The following is a 26,301-nucleotide window of genomic DNA, read 5'->3' as shown; positions in this document are numbered from 1 at the left end:
CAAAGTGCCTTCAGACAAAGTCTAAACAAAGTATGGTACACCAGGATGCACCTCACAAGGATTCCCTGTTTTGTGGCTTTGTATGGATGCTCTAGTACCTCGTCTTTTTGATCACTGCAACAAAAATTTCCTCCCCTGTCAAAAGGCCCTTGAGCAAACCACTGAACATCTGCCTCCTCTGGGGATGCTTTTTCTGGCCGCCCTTGTGATTTGTCCTCTATGGTGTGAACATCTCAGAGGGATATTTGAAGACCTATTCCTATGCTGTGTGTATTATGATAACTTAACAAACCACGGGCCTTCTTTCCCTGCCTTTATTGCCACCCAAACCTCCACCTCGTTCCCTCTGCTCCAACAACAGCCCTCTTCTCTCAACTTGAAGAATGAACCACAGGCAGCTATTTAAAGCTCCCCCACAACACATTCACATCATGGAAAGTTGGTCCAGGCACCTCGGATGTGGCCCAGCCAACATTCCAGGCCTTGTGGTCCCCTGTTAGCTGCTGCTTCACTCTGCAGCTTTACACAAGAATTGAAGCATTCCTGCAGTAGGTGGGTACTGAGCCAGGACAGATGTAGCCAAGCTACAGCGTATTAACGGTTTGAATCTTCCAACTAATCATACTGTTGTTTGGTTGTTGAACTCCCAAAACACATCACAAAGTGCTGGTAATTACTGTTATAGTATTCACCACATTAGAAATTCTAAGCATTTGACCAACCATCTGCAACAGCTGATAGGAACTGCAGCGATTTATCAATTAGTAGTTTAAGTCATTTTCCAAGCAAAATGGCAAAGGTCGCAGCTTCTTCAATGTGAATATTTTCTGGTTATCTTTCCCTTCTATGATAGTAAACTAATTATCTTTGGGTTTTGGAATATTGGTCAGATGAAACAAAACATTTAAAGACATCACTTGTGAAACTTGTGACGGCCACTTTTCATAATTTGCTGACATTTTGTGCTCCTAACAAAATAATTGATTCGGTAGATTAATAGATAATGAAAATAATCGGTAGTTGCAGCCCTGGAGCTGTCACAACAGCCAGCTAGTAGTCTCCTCTAAGATACAATTATGACACAAATTACCTAAATGACAAGAAACAATCTAATATTAATTTTAGGTGGACAAAGTGCAGTGTGTTCTCCTACTGTCTTCTTAGCTTCTTAGCTGTCACTGATGTGACCTGAGGTTTCTCGGACCTGCATTGATGCATGTGCAGTTACGTAAACTATTGATGACAGTGTATTCCTAATGTGATCTAACAAGAAAATGTCTATATTACAAGAAGAAAGTAAGAGATATTAATGTCTGTAACTGACAATTTTGTTTTAGTTTAATAAAGTAGGTTACATTTTAACCTGTTGATACATTCACACAATCATTATCATGAAAGAACTGAGTCATGCTACATGTTTTCAAAAAAAAAAAGAAGAAAAAAAAAAGGCTCCTACCTGCAGAACAAATTTCTGATCAATGTAGCGCTTTGCAATGCTGGGCTGGAAGTCTGGATTCTCTAGAAAGCGTAGGAGAAACTCATAGACCAGCTGGAAGATAAAGGAAAATTTAAAAATAAATAGAAATATGCACCTTGTAACTACTACAACACCCAATGATGTAATCTAAAGGGGTGATAAGGACAGACAGACTGAAGTATCAGATCCTTACTTGAACGTGAGGCCAGGAAGCCTCTAGAGTGGGTTCATCCTCCTCTGGGTCAAAATCAGGGTTTTCACTTGGTGGAAGAGTCCGGAATATATTGGTGCAGATCTGGAGGAGGCGGAAGAGTCTTATTAATAAAACTTTTAAACAAAACAGCAAAAAAGGGGTTAACATCCCATGAGGGCAGAGATACAGCAGGAAAACAGAAAGTTATTCACAGATAATCAACAAGTGAGCCTTTACTTAAAACACACAGAGACATGATAGGGAGAATTATGAAATTTAATGGGATAAAAAAAAGAGAAAACTGCTAATGAATTAACAATTTCTTATTTCTGTGACAGATTATTATGACTATTGTATGTCGATGAAGCACATCAGTCAGTTTCACCAAATTATATTTGGTTTCCAGTGCTCCACACACGTCTGATAAAACAAGCTGCTTGTAGTATTATTTAAAAACTGCTACTTTAATTGGTACAGCCCTTCTTCCCTTTATTTTTAACCACATACAGTATGTAGTGTAGTGTGGATGTGTAGGACATTGTGCTTATAGCATGACAAACCGCGCAATAAATTTGGTTACAGATAATTTGCCTATACACTACACCAACTCCGACAAGGGTACTCAGTTTGTACCTGAAACAAGGTACCAAATAGACACTGTAAAATGTGATAAGCAACTGTTACAGTTTCCTAGAGATTAAATAAATGCAGCTGTGAGAGCAAAATTTGTTTACAAGCAGTAACAAGGTGCATTTTGAGAGTCAAGCCAGGCTTGAACTGCAATCCGTCGCAACTGGCTCTACACACAAACTGGACACAAAATTAAGTCAGTGTTCTGAATTCTCCAGAACTGGTGGTGCAATCCAAGAGGAATCTAATACAAACTCGCATGCATGAACATCACTGGTAGCTTGCTAATTGGAGTGGAAAGCAACTATTTTCCGAGCATGTTTAATTTAACTGAGGATGTTTTATAACACCACCAAAACACAGAGGGGCTGGATAAAAACCATTACAGATTCTGCATCTGCCACAACCCGCTATTAAAATCCTGTACCGAAGACAATCATTGTAGACAGGTCACCACCACCTCTATCCCACCTCGTTATTTTTAGCAGGGGTAAATTTGAGAGTGACACACATAGCAGTGGGAAGCTGGAAAAGCTGCCATTATGTGACTGGGTGCACACACTCATGCTGAAGTGATAAAGACAACATCAAATTACTTATTGGCAGCTGGAAAATCCAAATGACACTAATGGGAGAGGAAGGCAGCAAAGGAATTTTAAACCTGACAGTGGCCCAAAATGTGACTGCTGAAAAACCCACAGAAAAACTTTGCAAGGGACTATCACTTCTGAACTAGTTAGCAGAAATGCCATGGATCGAAATGGTAAAAACAAAGCATGGCCACTGAACTAATAAATCAGCAAATAAATTGGTTGCTACAGCTACATTCTTATGCAAATTATCCCAATATTAATTTTCTCACTCAATATACCCCTTTCTTGGAAATTTTCTGTCATGCTTGAGATTTTTTATTAATGTCCCAGTGGGATCACAGAGTAGAGAGTTCCCAACCTTTTTTGGCTTGTGACCCCTTAAAACAAAGTTATGTCTACTAAGACTGGAGACTTATTTAGTAATTCAAAGAAGAAGAAAAAACAAGGATTAGAAGAAAGTCTAAACAAATATACCTAATTTTGTGTAGCAGAAATGAATCTCCTCTGCTTTTCTATCCTGTTAAGCTTCAGCTCAGATTTGTTCTCCAATTTTCTCTACAGTAAAATTATTGTCGTCGTCAGTACCAAAAGTAAGTTCCAAAACACCATTGGACGCGTGTTCTGGAGATAAGCGTATTTGTGGTCAAAGTTTAATTTCATTTAACTTTGGCTAAAAAACATAGCACAAAATGATTAGCTGCCCGAAAGCACGCAGACTCTCCATACACTGGAATTAATGTCCTTGCTCTGCCAAGTCGAACCTGCGCTCTTGGTGTAAAAACACTGTAACAAAGAGTTTCTGAATTTACTGTTTACATGCACTCAGTGGCCACTTCATTGGGCACACCTGCCAAGTATCTCCTTAGTCCCTTTTTTGCTTCGTAAGTTGCCTAAATTGTTTAAGAATTTCGGATTAAAAATAGTTCGATATGTTCCTCTAAAAGTTTGATTAATTCCTCTCTTGGTAACATCTTACATTTACTGATTTTTACAGGACTTGTTTTGGCTGCAGCTCTCAGACGAACCTGGAACCATCCAGAGATGATGAGGGCTTTGTGACATTAGACATTACCCTACTGGAAAACTTGGTTAGTAACAATGCTTAGGTGCTGAGATATTCAGATGATCAGGTGATCACATGACCACGTTAGCCTGATCTTGTTATAAGCTGAAAGGAATGGTACCCAGCATGATCTCGTGCTGCTGTAGCCCATCCCCTTCAAGGGTGAATGAGCTGTGCATTCAGAGATGCCCTTCAGCTCACCACTGTTGTACTGAGCTGTTATTTCCCAGCTTGTGTCCTTCCTGTTAATTTAGAGAAGTCTGACAATGTAGTGCAGCTGTTTCTGAGCTGCAGAAAACAGCATCTGGAAACAATTGTACAAACGCGCTTACATCTAGCATCTCATCCAAACAGTAACAGAACCTGTTGACTGCCTGCATGCTTTATACACACACACACACACACACACACACACACACACACAGAGAGTAATTCACTGTTTGCATTAAGTAGCACTTTTGACAACTCTTCAATAAAGTTGCACATATAAGCATTCACCACACACCCACATCTGAAAGACATTACTTTCAGCTTAACTATGCCTATGACCTCTGTGACTGGCAGTACACTGGAGTACTTCAGTGCAAAAAGCAGCCAATGTGGTTCAGAGACAATTATCTCTATTCATCATTTGTCAGAAAATAGTGGAAAAAGGCCCATCGCCTTTTTCTAGACCCCAAGCTGACGTGCTCAAATTTCTTCTTTTTATTATTTATTATTTAATAATAATAATATTAATAATGATAATAATAATTTAATAACAATAATATTAATTTTCCAGTCAATGAATCGTTTCAGCTCTACTGTGAACACAGGTTAAAGTAAGAAGATTAGGATTTCCTTCTCTACAGCAGCCTCTGACCTGTCCTATTCCAAAGACTCTGCTCACCTGTTGAGTCCAGTTGTGTCATACCTGTGTGACCGGCCTGTGACTGTATTTATCTGAGGGTTATGTCAAGGTTTAACCTGATATGGGTACTGAAACTACTACTGCAAAAAACAAAAACAAAAACAACAGTCTCTTATGATACAATAATCATATACGTTTACATTTTCTTTTCTCTAGATATATTATGGCAACAATTAGAGCAACAATTTTTACCTGATGCAAGGATGCACCACAATTCCTCGGGTAAGACTAACCAGCCTTGTAGACCATAGTGATGGCTTTACATCATCATCAGATGCTGATAATGAGGCAGATGAATAAATCAGTGTGCCACCTCTATGAGCTCTCTGTGGCATATTACTTTGCTTTCCCTGGCGTGAGGCACATCATTGGCTGAGCTGGAATCTGAGTGGGTTGCCAGGCGAGACATTGCGCCTCAGCGTGATGCCCATTTTTCCAAAGGAGTGCTCTGAGAAACAAAGGCTCACAAAATCAAGATAAATGGTGGTGTTGATGGCATTGGTGCACACACAGGAGCATAATCTTAACCACATATGGTATCGCCAGTAAGGTCTAAGTATTGCTTAATAAGGATCATACGGTATTTAACATCACAGAACTGCTCTAGCAGCCTGTCTCCATTGAAGGGATTAATCTGTCTATTCTTTGGCCTACAGCCAAGGTTTTCAAACTGTGATGCTCACATCCCGGGGGAAGAGACGTGAGGCAAAGATACTGCATGAAATGAAAGGGACAGGTGCATGCAGTTGTTCTAAAAACAAACGAAAGTCAATAATTGTAGTTTGACATGCTGATTTAACCCGCTTATCAACACAGTCAGCAGATGGCGCAATTAAGGTACTTCAATACCCTTAGTGCCTGATTGTTACACTTCACGTCACACAGTACTACTAATCAGTCTTATCTGAAGTCAAATCTGAACACAGACATGATACACATTTTGAAATTCAATGTGATTTATACTTCCTGAGGATATCATTATCAATGTCCATCACGAATAAATATAAATAAATCTGCTTAGAAATCATAGAAAAAAGAAGCTCCAGAATTGCCTGAGAATCATCCCGTCTTTAAGTTTTCTTCAGTATCAAAGTAATCCAGTGACAGTTGTCTGTATATGCATGGGTACATTACATACAAGAACTGCTAATAGCTAATTTGGCATACTTTTAATGGTGCCAATTTGCCTAAATGTAAACAAATCTAGAAAAACAAGGCTCAAGTTGTAGCCCACAGCTAACTCACTGACTCCATGGAAAAATTATACTTGTTGCTTATATCCCCCAAATTATGGGAACTGTAGTTGAAAAGATTTGAGGACTATTATCCCCCAAATAAAAGCAAGACAAAGAATAATAGCAGGAGAGACAAAACTCATTAACAATAACTTCCAACAATTTAAAATTGAGGGTGGTGAAGGGGGTGCTTCTGTCTGAGGATTCAGAGATGCACACTGTACAACATAATGGGTTACATAACTCACCACACAAGCATCAGGCACGCTTAATTAATTAATTCCCCCACTCACTTCACAATATTTGAAAAATAACTACAGCTGGACAAAACAAACAAAAATCTTGTGAGAAGATAGCTAACATGTGAAGAGTGTGAGAATTTTTCACGTAGGAAAAAAGGGAAGCAGTGATTTGTGTTTGAGTGTGAAAGTAATGTAGGAGGATCCTAAAACGGTTGTTCCTAATTTACTAAGTGAAACCAATGTACGCTTGCTGATGACAAGAGAGGCTGTAGCTCTGTATGGGGTCAAACTGAGGGTGACAGTAGTAGCAACCAACACCTAGCAACGCACAGGATGGGGGTGGGGGGTGAGATAAAAGAAAAAGTGCAAGCATTGAGTACAGCATTAGCAAAAAGGATGAAAAAGGTGGGAATTAAAGCAAATAAAAGGGGAATTATAGCTAATAGATGCTCTTTTCAACTAACCCTTCTTGCTTTGCATTCATATCTGGCACAGAAAGGAAGAATTCAATCAAAATTGTCTGAGAGAAGTGATTTTCCATAATATACTAATTACAGAGTTGGCTAAAGAGGCAAAACCTCCTTTTACATAAATGAGAAACCTTGTTGTTTGTACTCCTAACAACCTCAGTGATCAAAGCAGTCCTCACTGCATCAGAATAATAGGCAGCACTTTGAACACTCACCTCTTCATTATCATGTGATGCCAAGCATGGAGTATCCAGGAGAGCTATTATCAACCCAGCTTTCTGAAAATGCGGCTGCTATTTGTCTAACCTCATTGAGAAGCCTGTCTGTAGTACAGACACTTGGCTCTGAACTGGGTTTCTCTTGAGCTCGACCCATGTTCCTCTGTTCTGCCCTGAATAGATAAACGAGATTACTAAGAAAGACCTCTGACAATACCTGTGCACCAGCCGGAGTCATGCATTTAAACTACTTCAGCTTTACAAACCCAAGAGGTCACTGATGTGCAATGTGCAAACAAGCTACTACATGTTAAGTAGCTCATTATCCAGTCGATGACCTGTTGCTCACACACTTTCATTTGTTCACTTTTCTGGCTGCCGGTTTTCTGCCACATCGTGACTGAAAAAGTGTAAAAACAGAATTTCAAATGCTTCAGATCAAAGCATATTTTACTCAATTGAACACACACACACCAGAAATAATTTGCTGTCATGATTTTAAAATAAACTGCAAATTAACGGCAGCAGATATTTCTTGTTTCTGGTTACTGTGATTTATTAGTATGATTGCATTAGTGTGAGTATAACTCACTATCACTTTTATTTTTATTACTCTAGACTGCTGACATCAGACGATTTGCTGCTATGCTTACTGTCTGTGTTGGCACATTGAAAAGGTAATCATGCCATATTGCAGACAGAGCACAAAATCTCATATATCCATCCTGTATTTACCACAAGGTCCAATGATTATATTGAGGAAAAATCCACTCTAAGGACAGGGAAATTATGAAATTAAGAATACAGTGTATCAGCAGGATGGTAAAAACTAGGAAAATAAGACCCAGCTTGAAAAATAACCTATATTTTGTGTTACTGTTTATATGAGCTATTTGTGTGTGTGTGTGTGTGTGTGTGTTTGCTATACTTGTTTGTAGAGCTTTATAGCTTTACCAACTCCTGACAAAGTGAAGGTAGAGAGCTAGTATTTATTTAAATTCTGGTGTTATTAGCAGCCATAACTGAAAACAACCATAACTCTCTGGGCAGACTCTCCAATTCAAATCAAAATGATGTCCTTGCTGTGTGTTTTTGGATGTTTTAAGGGTAGGACTTACACAATAACAGAGTACAGAATGTTGCTAATATATACTGCATCTTAAACACAGATGTTGCACCAGTTTAAACACAGTTTGCCAACTGTGGCGGCAGTACCCGAAGCTAGCTTACGCTGCCGGTGCACAAGCTATAATTTGTTTTTTTTGGCATTTTTGATTACAACTCAAGCACTGTCACTGTTTATGACTTATCTTATTGGATTTCTTGATCACTGTATTTAGACATCTGCACCACATAACATGTGCAGTTTTGAGACAAGTGAATCCAGAATATATAAATTAGCTGACCTTGAAATTCACACTGCCCATCTGTGTAGTATTTTGGTGCCCAGCGCAGAGTGCACGGTCCACAGGTGGGAGGTTTCTTTCAAATGAAGCAGCGCAAAGCAAGCTGTTGGTATTTTGGTGGGCGGGGTCTTGCTGCTTGTTCAAGTCACAGGGACAGGTGTGTGTGCGTAGTGGGTGTGTGGTTGAACAAGAGAGAGGGAGCAGCAGAGAGTGACGGTAAATGCGAGTGGTGCCGGTACTGGTATCAGTTTAAATGTGAACAGAACCCAACCTTAGTGCCATTACGCACAGCCATCCATTGTGTTTACCTTGATTAAATCACATGCAAATATCAACAGGCTGCAACAAAATAACCCCACACACATTAGACTTGTCGGTTATAACTCGGTATTCTGTTGTTTATGTGAGAGACATCAAATTACAGCGGCTCATCAATCTTATGTGTCACAGCCCTGTTTTGTCACATTTTATGGTATGATGCGACCATTTAAGAAGTAGAAGAAGAAGTAGAATTAAAACTGAAATAGCGTTGGTTTGATGCGATCATATAAACGGCTTATTTATTTAATTTATTCCTGTTATCATTGTACAAATAAAAATAAATAAACCCCACACCATCTGTCTTTGGCTGCAGCTTTGCGGTGCTGTGCATTCACGTCATGCTGCTCTGCACTGTCCAGACAACAATATGATTTCCTGGAGAAGTCGATTCTTCCTTTGTTGAGCTTTTGTTGTCATGCATCACTGTGATGTGTTCCAAAGCGATGCAACCAATGATGTAATTGGCTGAGAGGTTATTTATTAATCACCACACCCTCCAATTTATATTCCATTTCACCAAGCCCTTTTGCACCTACACGAACCAAAATAGCAGCTGCGCTTGGAGACGCCCACACAGTCCATGCACCCAAAACCTACCACTTTGCAAAAGGGCCCCCAGTCTCCAAAACTATGGAGAAAAAAAAGTGGTACAAGTACACACTTTCTACTACCAACTTTCAGAGACTGCCAACTCCTCTAGTCCATCTCATTTTGCTTCCAACTGCATATCAACCGCTTAAACAAAGTAAATATGTTAACCTGTAAAACACCTTAGAAGACAATAGTGAGAGACAAACTGAACCCTAAATCAATAGTTGCAAGGTATGACATGGATTACTACCTACAGTCCATTAATAATCTGAAGACTCCTTGACTCAGCTGTGGATGTGCTCATTTGTATCCATCATGATAATCTGCTGTGTAGAGTGAATCACTGCAGCACTGACTACAGTACTGGCTGTTCTAAATGTTGCACATGAGTCATTATTGTACTGTAGGAGGAAACTAGGCTGCTCAGGGCACCTGCTCCATGAACACAAATCTATACCATGTTGGCAAATGATACTTCCCAGGGGGTTGGGTTGGTTTTCAAACAGAATATTGTGTAACCAGATTCCTGCAAGAGCCAAGTTACTATTTTAATAATTTCCTGTGCGTGATAAGTGCAAAACATGTTTCCAGATTTCTAAAAATCCATCTGATTCCTGACGACAGATTCTGATAATCACACGAGGATGACAACCACAAATAGCACAGGTATGCATCACTTGCAAATTTACTGTAACTTACAGTGGTGTGAAAAAGTGTTTGCCCCCTTCCTGATGATGTTCTTTTTCCGAAAAGTTAAATTTTTGTCCACAGAGTATTTTCCCAAAAGTCTTGATGATCCCCAAGACTTTTGGACTGACGAGACAAAAGTTGAACTTTTTGGAAGGTGTGTGTCCCATTACATCTGGTGTAAAAGTAACACCGCATTTCAGAAAAAGATCATCATACCAACAGTAAAATATGGTGGTGGTAGTGTGACGGTCTGGGGCTGTTTTGCTGCTTCAGGACCTGGAAGACTTGCTGTGACAAGTGGAACCATGAATTCTGCTGTCTACCAAATCTCCTCAAGGAGAATGTCTGGCAATCTGTTTGTGACCTCAAGCTGAAGCGAACTTGGGTTCTGCAGAAGGATAATGATCCAAAACACACCAGCAAGTTCACCTCTGAATGGCTGAAGAAGAACAAATTGAAGACTTTGGAGTGGCCTAGTCAAAGTCCTGATCTGAATCCTATTGAGATGCTGTGGCATGACCTTAAAAAGGCAGTTCATGCTCAAAAACCCTCCAATGTGGCTGAATTACAACAATTCTGCAAAGATGAGTGGGCCAAAATTCCTCCACAGCGCTGTAAAAGACTCATTGCAAGTTTTTGCAAACGCTTGATTGCAGTTGTTGCTGCTAAGGGTGGCCCAACCAGTTATTAGGTTTAGGGGGTAATCACTATTTCACACAGGGCCATGTAGGTTTGGATTTTGTTTTCCCTTAATAATAACAACCTTCATTTAAAAACTCCATTTTGTGTTTACTTGTGTTATCTTTGACTAATTTTAATTTAAATTTGTTTGATGATCTGAAACATTTAAGTGTGACAAACATGCAAAAAAATAAGAAATCAGGAAGGGGGCTTTTTCACACCACTGTATGTTGCCAAGTAAATAATGACTGACAGACATAATGTGAGCAAACTCTTGGCTTTTAAATATATATTGGATATAATGGTTCAAATTATGATAATTCAAGGACGAACTTTTTAATGTTTGTGAAACACTCAAGCAATGTTCTCAGTATTTTAAAAGTTGTTTCATGTCCTGAAAAACCTGAACGTGTGACAGTTGCATCAGAGACCGAAACGTCGTAAATAGTAAATAATAAATAGCGGTATGACACTCACAATCTCTCTGGGCTTGATGATGTTACATGACCTGCATTACCAAAATTGCCCTACAGAGGAGCACTACTTTTTAGGGTTTGGAAAAAAACAAAACAAAAAAAACTTCACTGAAACAAGGAAGTAAAGCGAGAGTAACATCTTTTCAACAAAAGATAAGTGGGTTGTTGTGAAATAGCTACAGGAAGTCTTGTGTGATAGACACTGTCTTTAGCTTAGTGTAGGTTATTTAGGTTTTAAGTGAGGTTAGAAGTTCAGTGGATTAATTTTACATAGTGAATATGATTGTGATCTGAAGACGCTTATTGCAGTAAACCTCAAACCTCTGGCAAACATTAAGGTTAGCAGTATTTTTCCCTGTACTGTGGCTAGGCTTATAAAAAATATGAATGGGTGGATATCATCATATAAGATTTTCAACAGCAGCTAGTAGACAACAATAATGACGCAGACAGACAGCAACTACGGATTACTCTCAAAACATGTTTTGGGGAGAAAACTGCCAAAAAAAAAAAAAAAAAAAGGTAACCAAAACGTTGTCAGTTTGTACAGTGCAATCAAATAGACAGAAATAACTTCAAATTACACCAAAAATATTGGGCTTTTCCTGTGTTTACGCTGTGGATCTTGTGCTTTAATGGAACCAGTATAGTAAGGGGTTTGGTATGAAGATGGTAATATGTTCCTGGTGTGGCTGACATGACACACCCTGTCTAGACACACGATCAGCCTCCATTTTTTAATCCTGCTCAAGTGCACAGGATGTTTCACAGTGACACAGAGAGGAAACCTCTTTGCTGTTTAATAATAAACACTGGCAATAGCACAAAACTTAACACTTTGGAATTAATTGCTGCTGTTGTTGTTCAGAAATCAGAAATACTTTATTGATCCCCGAAGGGAAACTCTTCAACGGGGTTGCTTTGGGGTTTGCATGCAGAGTTTATTTTTTAAATCTAAAAAAGGCCACATACATTTAGAGAAGCACCAAAGTATCCTCACCATATCAGTGATCTCTGGGTATGCAGATTCCACCAGCACCCCTCTGTTGGTGGAAACGTAGTCCACAAGCTCGTTAAGTGTGGCCCTCTTGATCTCCTTGCTCTTCAGGTCCGTCACTGAGTCCAGGAAGTCGAAGAGCATGCAGCACTGCTGGAGTTTCTGGGTGAACAGCTCCTGCTGCTCTGTGGAGGGGGCATCTGGAATTACACAAAAGAAAGGAAATACACTGAATCATGTTCCCCTAGGTGGTGTGAGTTGCTTGTGCAGAACAGTAGGAAATTTAAGGTAGTGCATTTTAATAGGGCATGTGTTAGGATACATTTTTGTTTTTTACATCCCCAACTAATTGAAATCCTCAATGAACATGACTACAGACACACTGACACTAAAAAAATGCCTATAAAATGTCCTAAATTGTTCCGATCAGCTGTTACATATTTAACTAAACGGCTGGACAAACAGGCCGACAGACACAATACACCAATGTATTTTGCCACACACAGGCAGCCCAGTCATTCTCGGCTTTGATTGTAAAGCCTTTTATGGATTAGACGGTGAGTGCATTCAGGGTTATTAGAGCTGTCAAACTTGACCCCAGCTGAGCTATAAACAGCATTTGGCAGCAGTCCAGAAATGCAGTGACACACTGTACAGTGATGTTCTGTTCCAACACAGCAGCTCATCGCTGCAGACACAGGACTCTTTCTGTAATGGTAGCAGAAGGACACAGTTAAGTGAACCAACACTGCAGGTCTGATTTACAACACCTCAAGAACCAGAGACTCCAAAGGTTCTAGAGTTACGCAAATATAGATGCTATCCATGACAAATGAATGTATAAAAATTAAACTGAAGTTAATACATTTGGATCATTTATTAGTTAAATTTATATTAGCGCTGTTTCCCATCTCTACCAGAACTTGAGTCACATGCATGTGATGTGACCCCTTGTGAAGCAGTTCTCAATATACTTACAATATCTAGTGACACTCAAGTACACAAGTATTGATATGCATTACTGTCCTAAAACACAACAGAGCATAGTCAAGTTGACATTATTTAGATTAATCTATCATGAAAACAATCGTTTGTTGCAGCCCTAAAAGACACAAACATACTTGTGCATTCATACTCCAGTGCTATAGAGTGTATTTTAACCGCAAGCAACAGGAGAGGAGTCGGGGTGAGAAGTGTCCAAGTTTCTTATTCAGCAATATTATGCAACTGAAAAGGCATTACCCATAAAATGGGTACAAGGCACAGCCCAAAAATTCACAATGAGTTTCACACCTAGTGAAAATGTGCCAGTGTTGACAGCTGACGAAGTACTTACGCAACTGAACTCTACAGGTCAGACCACTGGCTGCTGCTCGGAGTAAACTCAATATCTGAGTGAAACTACAACGAACTGACTTGTTAACTACTTTGCCTTAATGGCAATTTTCCAAAGTATCGAACCTCAAAGGATTCCATAGTCAAAGGGCAGAGTGAATACCAAACTGGAACAAGAAAGGAAAAATGGACCATGCTGCCCCTGCGGCCTGATTGTGCGGTTATTAACATACACATGGGTAGCTAACATTTCTTCCCTATAAGTGCATAAATAAATTGGCATATGTTAGACTTGTGTAACACTGGGGGTCAGCACTTTGGGCAGGATTGCTGGATTCAAACCTTCAGTGTTTTTCTAGGTGCACATCAGTGGCAGTGAAAAGCACATATTTCAGCCTCTGACTGCACGTTGAAGGAATAGTTTGACATTTTGGGAAATGCACTTATTTGCTTTTATGCCGAGAGCTAGATAAAAAGTTCAATAGTCTCATGTTCGTACAGTAAATATGAAGCTACAGCCAGGAGATGGTTAGTTTGGCTTAGCTTAGCACAAACACTGGAAACTGCTAGCCTGCCTCTGTCCAAAAGGTAAAAAAAATACCTACCAGCACCTCTAAAGCTTATTTGTTTAATCTGTACAAAAACCTTGGTGTAAAAACGACACGTTGTGGTTTAATGGGGAGTTGTGTGTCAGACTATTTCTTGGCCTTTAGCAGTCTCTTCCTGGAGTCTCAACTGGTTGCCTGGCAACCTCATGTTGACGTCAAGACTGGACTCGACTAGCGCAGAATATAACCAGCATTAAAACTACAAATTTCAGACTTCAGTGTTTGGAAGGTTAAACAAATGAGATATAACGTGTTTATTAGTGAGTTTTAGAGGTGCTGGTAGATGGATTGTGTCGCCTTTTGGACAGAGCCAGGTTAGCTGTTTCGCCCTGCACTGAGCCTTTGTGCTAAGCTAAGCTAACTGGCTGCAGGTTCATATTTACTGTATAGATATCAGAGTGGTATCCGTCTTCTCATCTAAATCTCGGCAAGAAAGCAAATTTCCCAAAATAATGAACTATTCCTCTAATCTCTAAAACTCTTCTCTTTTTGTGGATCTTAAATAATTTTTTAGCTCTAAAACATGCGCCACAATTCCTTCATAAGTCATGTTCATGCATAAGAAGACAAACTTAGCCTCCCTTTCTGTTTCATGGAAACAATGCAGGCATAATATTCACATATTCAGAATGTGTTTTCTGTAAGCATTCTGAGTAACCAGAGAGTATGTAAAAAAAATCTATTCTTTACGGGGAACTGTCCTTATCCCCCGTAGGGGACATGGCTGGGCCTGTTAGAGGGAGTCTGACATGTAGATACTTTTTCCAATATGAAGCTATTTTTGCCTTTCAGATACAGATGCATTCATGCACAAATTCCTCAGGGTGCTTAGCAAGGATGGAAAGTATTTCCATTTGAACTATGAAACTAATGTATGAAAACAAAGAAGAATAAAACATTTGGGACATCAGATAGAAATTCCAAATTAATCAAGCTGCCAAAGACCTACATGGATTTTGTTTCAGAGCACTAAATGAACTGTTAATGTCTGATGAATGTTAATCTGAAATATAAAACAGTAGTCCTTCCCTCCCACATGAGATGTTTTATCTTCACAGCATCACAATGTAGACGACATTAGAAGTAAAATAAGGAAACATTTAAAAAAAAAACATAATCTCCCTGTACTGTATTTTCTGACTGCTGTATATTCCACAAAGCTTCAGGAATCACTTAAACAATTATCTGGATACAATAACATGCAATTTCATAACCACACATGGACATGAGTAAGAAAGTGGCAGGGTTGAAAGAAGAGACAGAGCACAAGATGTATAATTATTCCTTTGAGTGAGTTAGATTAAATGATTCACAAATGGTCTTAATTGCGTCTCTGTTGATCTCTGCTGGTATTGGTGTCTTATAGTTGAACTACTGTATCTTGGGTATAAATGCCTCCACAGAGAGGGGCTCTGTAACTAGAGGAGCCCTGAATTACACGTTTCACCATTCATTACTAACCGTTTGAATATCTTAAAAGGTGATTTACAGGAAACTTGAATGGTGTCTGCACAATTTTGTGAGTAGTCATCACCCACAGACTTCAACTATGTTACTGTTAGTGGAATAAGATCTGAGAAGAATCACACAACATCTACTAAGTCTGAAAATATCCTCCAGCCTTTTCTGTTATTGTGTGAAAAACCTTGACGCAAAAAGAAACATAGCTGCTCATCTGCTCTGTATTTAGCAACACCAAACTCTAGATGTTGCCAACCACTGTCATGTAGAAACCAAATGTTGCACAAGCTATTTAGTCATGATATTTTCTGGGTTTTATTTCATGCTGGTCATATTTTTCAGCCTACTGTAAATGGGTGAATACCACAGTGGTGTGTCACTATGAGACAAATACTATGTTGGGGTTTGTTAAGTACCATACTTGCAGAACAAAGCATGTTTGGCAGGCTGCACAATGCTGTTGTTATTTCCAAATCCTATAATTGCATATCCACAAGATTTGCTGAAGTTGTTTTATGTGCTGAAATTAAACTCTTCCATATATCACTGACTTTTATAAAAGTACAATATTTGAGACACTGGAATTAAACAATACAGTTTTGCAGAGTGGTTTCTCAGAAACATACACTGTATAAAATATGACAAAGATCAGATATGGTGACAAAAACAGGAAATATGATCTCAGCTCCACAACCACAGCACTGCACAAATCATGTTGTGAATTGTTCAATTAACCACATACAGACAAATTAAAAAGGAAAAAACAGAATAAATGAGGAGAAACATAAATTCACATGCTACCATACAGGGCACGAGGGGTCACTGGGTGGGTTTATGGGTACAAAATGATGTGAATCTTTTGCTATGGCCTTCACAGTCACCAGCTCTCAACCCAACTGAACATCTACGGGATATTTTGAACCAACATGTTAGACAGCGCTCTCTACCGTTAATATCACACATATCACAAAAACACACATTTCTGTCAGTGATGGGTTGAAAATGTTCAATATTCCATGAGGGAAACATGTCTTCCAGCACAGAGAACATAATTACATGTATCCAGTGAATTACAAGCATGAAGGCTCTCATTAGTATACACAGTGGGATTTTCTATCAGGTGTTTGGGATGCTTGAAACTTGGACTATCTTGTGCTCCTTCATATGCACAGAAATTCAACCAGGCCACATGGGCAGGTGCTCATGGGCCTCCAGCTGAATGGCTTACAAACCCTGATGAATACATAGACAGTAGTAAGACTCCTGCTGCAAAACTCCCATACAAGCCTGTACAAATTATGCTTAACCCGTAGCATAACTGAACCCTTAGCTTGTAATACAGCAAGGTTTCAAGTACACATTGGCCAGTCCAAAATTGTGAGGCAGAGGACTGAAGCCATTTCACAGTTGAATTTAATGTTTTGTATTAGATAGAGAGTTCAGTTGTCAATCAAGGTATAGCATGCCATAAAAAGGATGGTGCTGGAAAAACACTAAAATGACTTTTTTTAGAATAACCTCAAAGTTTCTAAAAATGTCCAATGTAACAATACACCAATGTGTTTGAGGCCCATTGACTGCATGCACATACACAGCAAACAGGAGGCATTTCTATAAATTGTGTTGAGTTCAGAATCTATTTTACTGGACATTATTTAGAACGGTTACACCTGTCTAAATAAGGTCCAATAGCTTACAATTAATGCCAGAAAAAACTAAAGCCATGAAGTCTAAGCAATTCTCAGGAGACCCGAGAAAATATGAAAAAGATTTGCTTAAAGTTTCCAGAAAGTATCAATGCAGAACAAAGACTTTTCCTAGAGTTGATCATAAGCCAAACTCTGTACCAAATTGGTAGGCCTCAAAATACAAAATGTAACATGCAGCAACTAAAATCCCAATACTATTCCATTTGTTCAGAAATGTTCAAAACAGTGGCCAGCTTTCTCAGCATAACATTAAAACAAAATCCACATCATCACTGTTGAAATATGTGTTGCATGTGAACAGAACACTTTACATGAGAATGGTGCAGTATGCAACCATTTCCCATTTAAACATCCCTTGTTTCACTGCCCCAATGACTGATGTGTTGTGCCCTGAATAGTGAATAGTGTTCTGCAGCTTTCTACTGCAGCAGAGGGCAACGGTCATGGAAAACAGAAATGCATCACTCACAGGGTACATTTGTGGCGAGCGTGCAGTTTTTTCTAAACACAAGCAGGATTACTTGACTTGTGTAAAAAAGTATTAAGTTAAAAGATAAATTACAATAATAAACTTTATTATTAATAATTAGGAACAGACATCAAATGTAGAAAAAAGTTATTTTTCAGAGCTGTGACAGTTTGAAAGCGTGCAGCTAGAGTTAAGTGTCTGACCTTGATTTGTATTTTGATTACTGCTCTTCAGTAGCAACAGCACTTGGCATCGCTTTTCAATCCAAAATATGGTTAAACAGAGGGAAACTACTGTCTCAATGTATAATCACCTTTCAAACTGTAAGGGAATGTAACAAATCTCAGCATTAAGGATTAATGTTTACATAGGTTCGTCTGACTGGCTTTGGCACAACTATAAAAAGGACATATGCAGTGTGAACATGGAAAAATAATCACCATAATGGTAGAAACACTGGGGGTCTTGACCTATTCACAGTTAAATATACAACAAACATTTATGTTATACCTCAGAAATCCAAAGCTCACCACTTCAAAACTACTTTACATTAATCCTTGTCCTTTTGGTGTCCATCAACGTTTCATAGAACTATAGCCAAGCAGAATGAGACCAAAACAAACTGTATGCCGTATGCAGGTCAGGTGACCTCTGAACAGTGACAGATTAGTCCGGCACAGTTTTTGTCACTCTACAATTAGGAGTTTAGTTAGATTTGCCTCTACTGCTACAAATGTACTTACACTGCTTCTAAAACCTGTCCAGTGTGATGACAAACACAAGTTGATGTATTTTTTACAAATAAATCTCAGTCTCAAGCCACAAATGACCAATGGCTCAATGTCTACTGCTAAAACAGTTTTAACTATACTATCATTAGATTAGAATTTGATTTACAAGTACTGCTGTATTGAGTAAGTAGACTGAGTTGACTGCTATTGACCTACCTAGATATAAGTTCACGATAAACAAACATGCTAGTGTATTGAGTCATCGGAAGAATGGTTTCTTTAAAACCTGTTTTAAAAGGCGCACTGAGGAATGTTTCCATCGCCACAAGAAGCTCAACCAATCAAATGTTTCAGGTTATTGATGGTTAATGTTAAGATAAAGACAATGGTTTAGGTTACAGAGAGACATTTGTACTGTGTGCAGCCTTAAAACAATGTCTGCCTGGGAGGCTCAATCCAGAGGAAAAAAGTCCCCTGACTAGTGCTAACAATAATTTCTACTCATGCATATTTTACTTTATTTAGGTTGTTTCCCTTTGACTTGAAAGTGCTTTACAAACCTTCCTTCCTTCCTCACAGATTTTGAAAGAATTTTCACATAGTGAAACATGGAAACCTAAGGGAAATTAAAAGCCCTTTGCCAAAAGAAAATTACATTTCATGTGAAAAACTGGATAAACTAAAAGGGTTTCAAATTTGGCTGTAACTTCCAGAGCACCAGTAGGAGATGACAGTAAAAGCCCTTGAGTGCTCTTGTTAAGGCTTCAGTATTGTCTGCACTGGTTTGATTGCATTGCTGCCTATTCGACAGACAGTCTTCACAATCAAGACATGAGAAAGGGAAAGACATAAGGAAATCAATCAGTGAGTCTTTCTGGCATCACAACACTGAAAAAATCTTGTTAGACACATTGAAGGACATGTGAAGTGTTCAACATGTGAAGAATTTGACTGGTGAATTGTAAAAAAACAAACAGGAGTGACAGTCTACTGTAGGCCAAATGTGACCATTAATGCATGACAAGAGTGATGCCACCCTGCTGAACTGGTTGGGTAAGATGGTACTGCATGTACAATTTGATTTACACTTGTCTCCACATTTGTTTGGAGTCCACATTAAAATTCTGCTGGCACAACAGCAACCGAAAAGCATCTTAAAGAATCTCTAGAACAATTTTGATGTAAACTATAAACTGGAAATGTCAGAAGTAAAGAAAATATTATGGGCATGAATAAAGACTTAGAATGAACAATACATTTGCATTTTGGTATTGTTTAAAAAAAAAAAAATGATACAATTTCAACTGGTAGGTAGCCTATGTCACAATTTATATTCTGTTTAAATAAAGTCCTGTACCACAATCTAACATTTATTATTTCTTCACTTTATTATTTCTTCAGAGAAATAGTGTAACAGTGAATAAAGACCAAATGAGACATTTATACAAAGCAATAAAAAAGTAAAAGCAAAGCAGTTCTGCAATGATTTCAAGCCTAATCCTGACATCAATATTTTTCCTAGCCTGTCATTCCAGATAAACACTTTGTTAGCTTTCCCTTCTAGGTTTGCTAGAAGGGTGTGTGTGTGTGTGTGTGTGTGTGTGTGTGTGTATGTATAAGAGTGCATGTGGTCAACACATGTTTTAGCCTGCCCTAAAACATTATTTGGCCACATGCATAAACATGTATTGAGTCACACCAAAAAAAAAATCTGTACATGTGAAAACATGCTTTCAGAGGTCTAACTGAAAAGGTAACCTGTATCGTAGTCAATAGAGCAGGAGATAAGGCTGAACTTACTATGATATTATATATGAATGCCATTATGTGCCCCTTGCTGTCTGTAATCATCAGGCCACCAACTGGGCTAAACAGTTGCATGAATGGTAAACTACACACAAGTGCAATCAAAGAACACAGTATAGGACATTAGAAAGACAGGCAATCAGGGCAGTATTGGCTGACAACAGAATGCTAATAAGTAACAGCTTTGGCTAATAAGTTTGTTTGCCTAAGTGGGAGCTTCAGTAGTTAACCAGCTATCATTCAGAGGTGTTTCAAGATCATGTTTAACTAGACACAGTGACAATTGAAGGGCAAAATTTTGGACTCAAACTAGATTAGTCATAGGGCATAAAATGTTTCTTTCACTAATTCCAGTTATTTGTAATTAATGCATGTTTTATTAGGTGTTGACTTAAAGTCCAAACCAGTGAAAACAAGTGGGCCACTTATTTGGTTCTCCGTAAGCTAGTTTCTAATTACAAGCCCAATTAACACCAAAAACAGTATCCAATGCTCATTTGAAAATGAACACAAAAACCACCAGTACAAAACCAGAAAGCCACAACCCTTTCCTCTGTCCAAGGATGATCAAAACACTAAAACGGAAAAGAATCTTTGGAAAGAAATCCAACTGTTTAGAGGTTTAGTTCTGTTTTGGACTTTATACTGTTGTACTGTGAACAGTAATTCAGCCTGTCTCAAAGAAACTACTAGTGCAGTTTTACTCATATTACTTATATGGGTTTCTCTGAAACTTGAGCATGTGTTAACAGTTGCTGAGAAAGATGAATGTCAGGCGATCTGGCCAAGGGAGGTCATGGCTGTGCATGGGAAATGGGTGGAAAAAATTGGCAGGCTGGATGCCCAGCACATTCCTATTTCTGCCTCGGCTAGTAGATTTCAACACGTCAAGGTCTGCTTTCACATCACTGGCTAGTTAATCCCAAATGGTCCCATAAGGGCACGTTCACACTATTCCTCTTTTCGAGCTGTCAGCACTTACATTCATATTTAAGTCAAGTGTTTATAATTAGAGATGCAAAGATTAGTCGTTTATTGAAAGAGAATTTTGCTGTTTTCCTTGGTCATACATTATAGTAAATTGAATGTTTTCGCATTTTGGACTGTTGGTTGGACCTTGTAGGGATGCACAACATATTGTTTCAACATCGATATCACGATGTGTGCATGCGTAATAGTCACATCGCAGGATGTGCGATGTCAAATAAGGCAATTAACATCATGCCACAACTTTTTTGCTGCTTGATACAAAAGGAAAACTCTCAAGGTTCTCATTACCCATGGCTAATCTACAAGAGAGGTCTGTCTGATATTAGCTTTACCCTCGGCATCAGATTGCATGGTCAGAGTCACTATACCAGCTTGTGGTAAAACATAAGCCTTGTCTCTGGAGTCTATGTCAGGAAGAGGAATAATCCAGTAGGTATGTATATTTCCCAGTCGGAGTTTCTCCAAGATTTGACGGATTTACACAGTGCAACAGATCTTGGTGGAGCTAAGGCCAATTCAAAACTGAAATGAGTTTATTTGTTTTTGCAGTGCTGGTTTAGCGCTGCAAAAACAAAATATAGCAATATATATCGCAGGAAAAAATATATTGCAATGTCAGTTTTTCCCAATATCATGCAGCCCTATCACCTTGTGCTCTAAGATATTGTGATCATTTTTCACTGTTTGCTAATGTTTTGTAAATGAAAAGATTAACCGAATAATTGAGAAAACAATTGGCAGAGTAATAAATAATGAAAATAAACATTAGTTGCAGCCTTAAGTGTAACCAGTGTAAATGGTATAAGAGACATGCACCATTATATGGATTTAGCTCTATCATTTATTCTGGTATAGCACAAATTTCAATTGTCATGTCACATAATGTGCAGTATCAGTGCTACTTACTGCATGTTAACGAGTGAGCATACACTTCCTTTTTTAAGATAAGACGCATATTTGCGTGCCAATGAAAGACATTTCTGCAATTTTTATAATGAATGTTTTAGAATGTGCTTTGCCTTCAACACATTAGCTTTAGCTATGGTGGGAAACGAAAAACCACAATTAAGATATTCTTGATTCACTGATTGGTAGCTGTCCAGAAAAGCCAGTGGTGGAAGGACGTGACACATGACATATCTGTGCATCTATGTCAAGACATGGTTGCCATAAAAACTGTTTAACTGGTTTTAAAGGCAACAGTGGAAAAGCTGCATTTGCTATATTTGTTGTACCAAGCTGCAAACATTTTACCTTAAATAAAATCTAGGAGTTGTACGGCAGTAGTCATGACAAAGTGGAGCAAACAGTAGACAAGCACACACAAAGTCACTATAATGCACTATAATGACTACTTAACTTTCATGATATATGAAATTTTGAATCCACAACCACTGTGAAGTACATAAGTTACTAGAGAATACTGTAACTTTCACTCCAGAGAGAAAAAAATAAGTACTATCCCCACATTTTTGTACTCCAGTTAAAATTACATATTCAATTTACGAAGGGAAAATTATATACTGTGGTATACATCTTTACCACCCATTCCATGATAAAAATGTATTATGTAATGACGCCCAGCCCTAGTTGCAGCTGGTCATTATGGGAGCACAGCTTCACACAACCCACGTCTTCAGCCAGCAGACTACCAGCACAAAATAGTCGAGGCAGCAGTTTTGTACAAAAAGGTGGACGCAGATCCTAACCTGCCAGAAGCCACAATTATGACACTGACAGCAACAGACACAAGAACACAAACGCCATCGCAGTGCATCACAAAAGCCTTTCCCCTTTTTTTCCTGGAAAATTATTTATCGATTTGCCATCTGCTGGCAGACATGATGGAAACAGATTGTGTGGCACACACTTGTCTATCAATAGGCTAATAGCATGGACATGTTTTCCATGAACACACATTGATGAGCCATTGCTAAAGGTTGCGGTATTCAAAATTGGGTACTGCAAGTACTGCAACTAACAATTATTTTAATTTTAAACTAAACTAATATGTTGATTTTATTTTTGATGAATCATTTAGGCTATAAAATGTCAGAAAATAGTGAAAATGTCCATCACAATTACCAAGAGTCCAAGTCCTTGGTCGGATCCAAAAATCCAAAGATACTCAAAAGCAGAAAAAACAGCAAATTCTCACATTTGAGGAGACAGAACCATCTAAAGTTGGGTGTTTTAGCTTTAAAAATGATATGAATAATTAATCGAATATCTAAAATTATTGTTAATTTATTTTCTGCCCATCGACAAATCAATTAATTGTTTCAGCACTATCAGGTGCAAAACGAATGCACAGTCAATTCTAGGACTAAGTGAGGCCATACGAATGAGCACAACTGAAATGAAATGAAAATCCATAAGTGATCAACAATATAAGCCCACTCTAAATCTATACAGAGCCTTGGTCCTGGTGGTGGAAAAGATTGTGGTCAAATTTTGGCACCAATAACTGCGGTTACATGGACGCTAAATAAAGTGATCCAATAAGATGTGCGTTTACATGCCACAAACATGTGCAAAGTGGTTCCGCCTGCTGTGAAGCATCTAATCTGCTAGAAATATAAAAGAGGAAGAAGTTCTGCTGTTCTGGCAGTTGAGTTGCATTGTGGGTAATGTAAGCACCAGGTTTTGGCAGTGACGACACTGATACCGCTGTGACAGGTATCGGACTGAATCGACAAAGCAAAATTTTGGTGAGTCACCAAACTTAACAAACATTATCATCTATGCTATCTTCCTCCCTCTCTCACCTTTCCCAGCCAATGTACGGCAACTTGTACAGCACTAACTGAGTGCCAAATAGCTAGGTAGTTAGCGAATAAGTACAAGAAGACTGTCGCTTAAGTACTATGCCTGTGTTATAAATGTTCATTTTCTATACACCGTGAGCGAGAGAGAGAGAGCCGGTGGCAGCACTCAGAGCAGACAGGTGTGTTGACGATCGGAGCAGAGGGAAAGGTTAGCAGTGAAGTTGTCTAGTAGTAGTAAATGTACAGTGTAGGTTACAGTTTGTCCATGAATAAACGCTGCAGCTCCTCAATACCCAAGACGTTCCCGTGTCTTCCTTCCCAGCTGCTGGGTGAAAGTGAAGGTGGTTAGCCCCGAGGATAGCATCAACTTCAGCCCTGGAGGAAAACAAAGTCTTCCCGGTCCTTCCCGACCACGGTCTGAAAGCTGCAGCAGGAACGGTTAACACTATGCTTAAGTTACCTCATTAAGCAGATCATATGATTATAAAAAAGATTTTAAATACTAGTCATAGTGATAAACTACTCTTATTAGCTTTTTACTCGTGAAGCTTTTATTGCACTTGCAATAACAAGATTTTACTCGCGACTCAGTGTTACAATGGTAGAGGGCTCAGTGGACGATGGCATTGTTCATTGGCCCAACCCTACTATAGGCGATTATTATTATCATCATCATCTTCATTATTATCATCAAGCTCCTTTTCGTAGAAATAATTAATGTTGTATATACAGTATAATGTACAACATATACATAAAGTATATGTATAGATAATTACTAAATGACTAAATGTTCAGACAAAGGCTGTGATATGTGTAAATAGTAAAATTTTAACTATAGTAAGTTCTGTCTTTAAGCTTTTTGGTCATTATCTATAGTAATAATAATGGTCCAAAATGATGTGCAATTGCATAGTTTTAAATCAGAAACCTTCAACCCCCCCCAACCCCAACTAGTGCACAGCACCTAAGCCCTCTAAAAATCTTGAGAAAACCCTGAATACATTCAAGAATCAGTAGATCTTTAAACCAGAATAAATACAAGCAGAGCAAAAACATACACAAAAGAACACCAACCCTTGATTTTCTGTGTGGGAACAAGTCATGGAAATTAAAATCAATGCACTTTTCAATGGATACTGTGACTGCACTGTATTTAGGCTATTGACAATAACCACCACACCACCCAAACGTAAGCTTGGGTCTAGTTAGGAATGTCTCAGCTCAAAATTTCACTGCAGTGACAGAAATATCAACCTAAATGAAGCAGTCTGCATTTGGAAAGCAAAACATTTCCCTGGCTAGCTCACAAGGCTTCTGGCTGCCATGGCAACAATGTTGGTCTCTGAGTGACTCATCTTTTCAGTGTCTATCACACAACAGGAGCTATAAGCAATCCAACTCTCCACTGCAGGAGGGAAGAAGCATCTTTGCAGTCTACAATCTTTTAGGACCTGAAACCTACTGGCTGCAGAGATTTCCATTCTTAGTCTAGTTACTGTCCAGGAATAGGGCTGATAAACTGAACATTGTAACTCAGTTAAAGTAGGCCAAGTAAGCATGTGCTCTAATTTGAGAAACCATGTTAAGATGCTTGGTTTACACTAATAAAAAGGGCTATTGTTGGATGTTAACATTGTACTCTTATCACTTTTGACTACTGTGTAAACTGACTCAAACAGTGCTATCAGCTGATAGCACAATACTACCATTATTTTGTTTCCATGTATCCAAAGTACCACAAATACTGCACTCTTGCTCAGTTAGACATGGTTTGAGTTGCTAGCAGGTGACTAGGATATTCTGTTAATTCGTTAATATGGATACTTACATTACATCTTAACCGTTTCAACAAATTAACACCTTGACATACAGTAAATATGGACAGCAATGCCTGTGACTCATGTTCTGTATATGAATCATGAGTCATACAGTCGTGTGTTACTATACAATAGACGGTGAATCAATGAATTTAAACAAGTTCGACAAACTGTGACTGGTCCTAAACATGGACGAGAAGTTCTGAAAGTGCTCAGAAAAATGGAAAGTTTGAACATCCACAGTTCCATGACGACTGAGAAAACTCTCTCTGCTGATGAAGACTTTGTGATAGTCAAAAGCCAGAGAACAAGAGCGTTAGGGGACCTTGAATTATGATTGTTTTGTCAACTACACTACCTAAAAATATTTTAGTAAGTGTAGGTGGTGTAGAGTTGGCTTACCAGAGAACACTA

At 38.6% G+C, this 26,301-nt stretch overlaps 1 protein-coding gene across 2 annotated transcripts in view; it reads right to left on the bottom strand.

The window, feature by feature from the left end:
- ppp2r5a (protein phosphatase 2, regulatory subunit B', alpha isoform) overlaps positions 1 to 26,301 on the bottom strand; it is a 48,403-nt gene that overhangs the window by 16,928 nt on the left and 5,174 nt on the right. For both annotated transcript variants that reach the window (XM_044170017.1, XM_044170018.1), the window contains exons 2-4: positions 12,197 to 12,393; positions 1,671 to 1,772; positions 1,457 to 1,549 (exon numbers count right to left, since the gene is read on the bottom strand). In XM_044170017.1, the coding sequence (XP_044025952.1) occupies positions 1,457 to 1,549; positions 1,671 to 1,772; positions 12,197 to 12,393 (392 nt within the window). The remainder of the gene's footprint in view (positions 1 to 1,456; positions 1,550 to 1,670; positions 1,773 to 12,196; positions 12,394 to 26,301) is intronic.

This window comes from Siniperca chuatsi, linkage group LG16 (assembly GCF_020085105.1).
Source record: "Siniperca chuatsi isolate FFG_IHB_CAS linkage group LG16, ASM2008510v1, whole genome shotgun sequence".
Taxonomy (NCBI): Eukaryota; Metazoa; Chordata; class Actinopteri; order Centrarchiformes; family Sinipercidae; genus Siniperca; species Siniperca chuatsi.
This window is presented reverse-complemented; position numbering and strand designations above follow the sequence as displayed.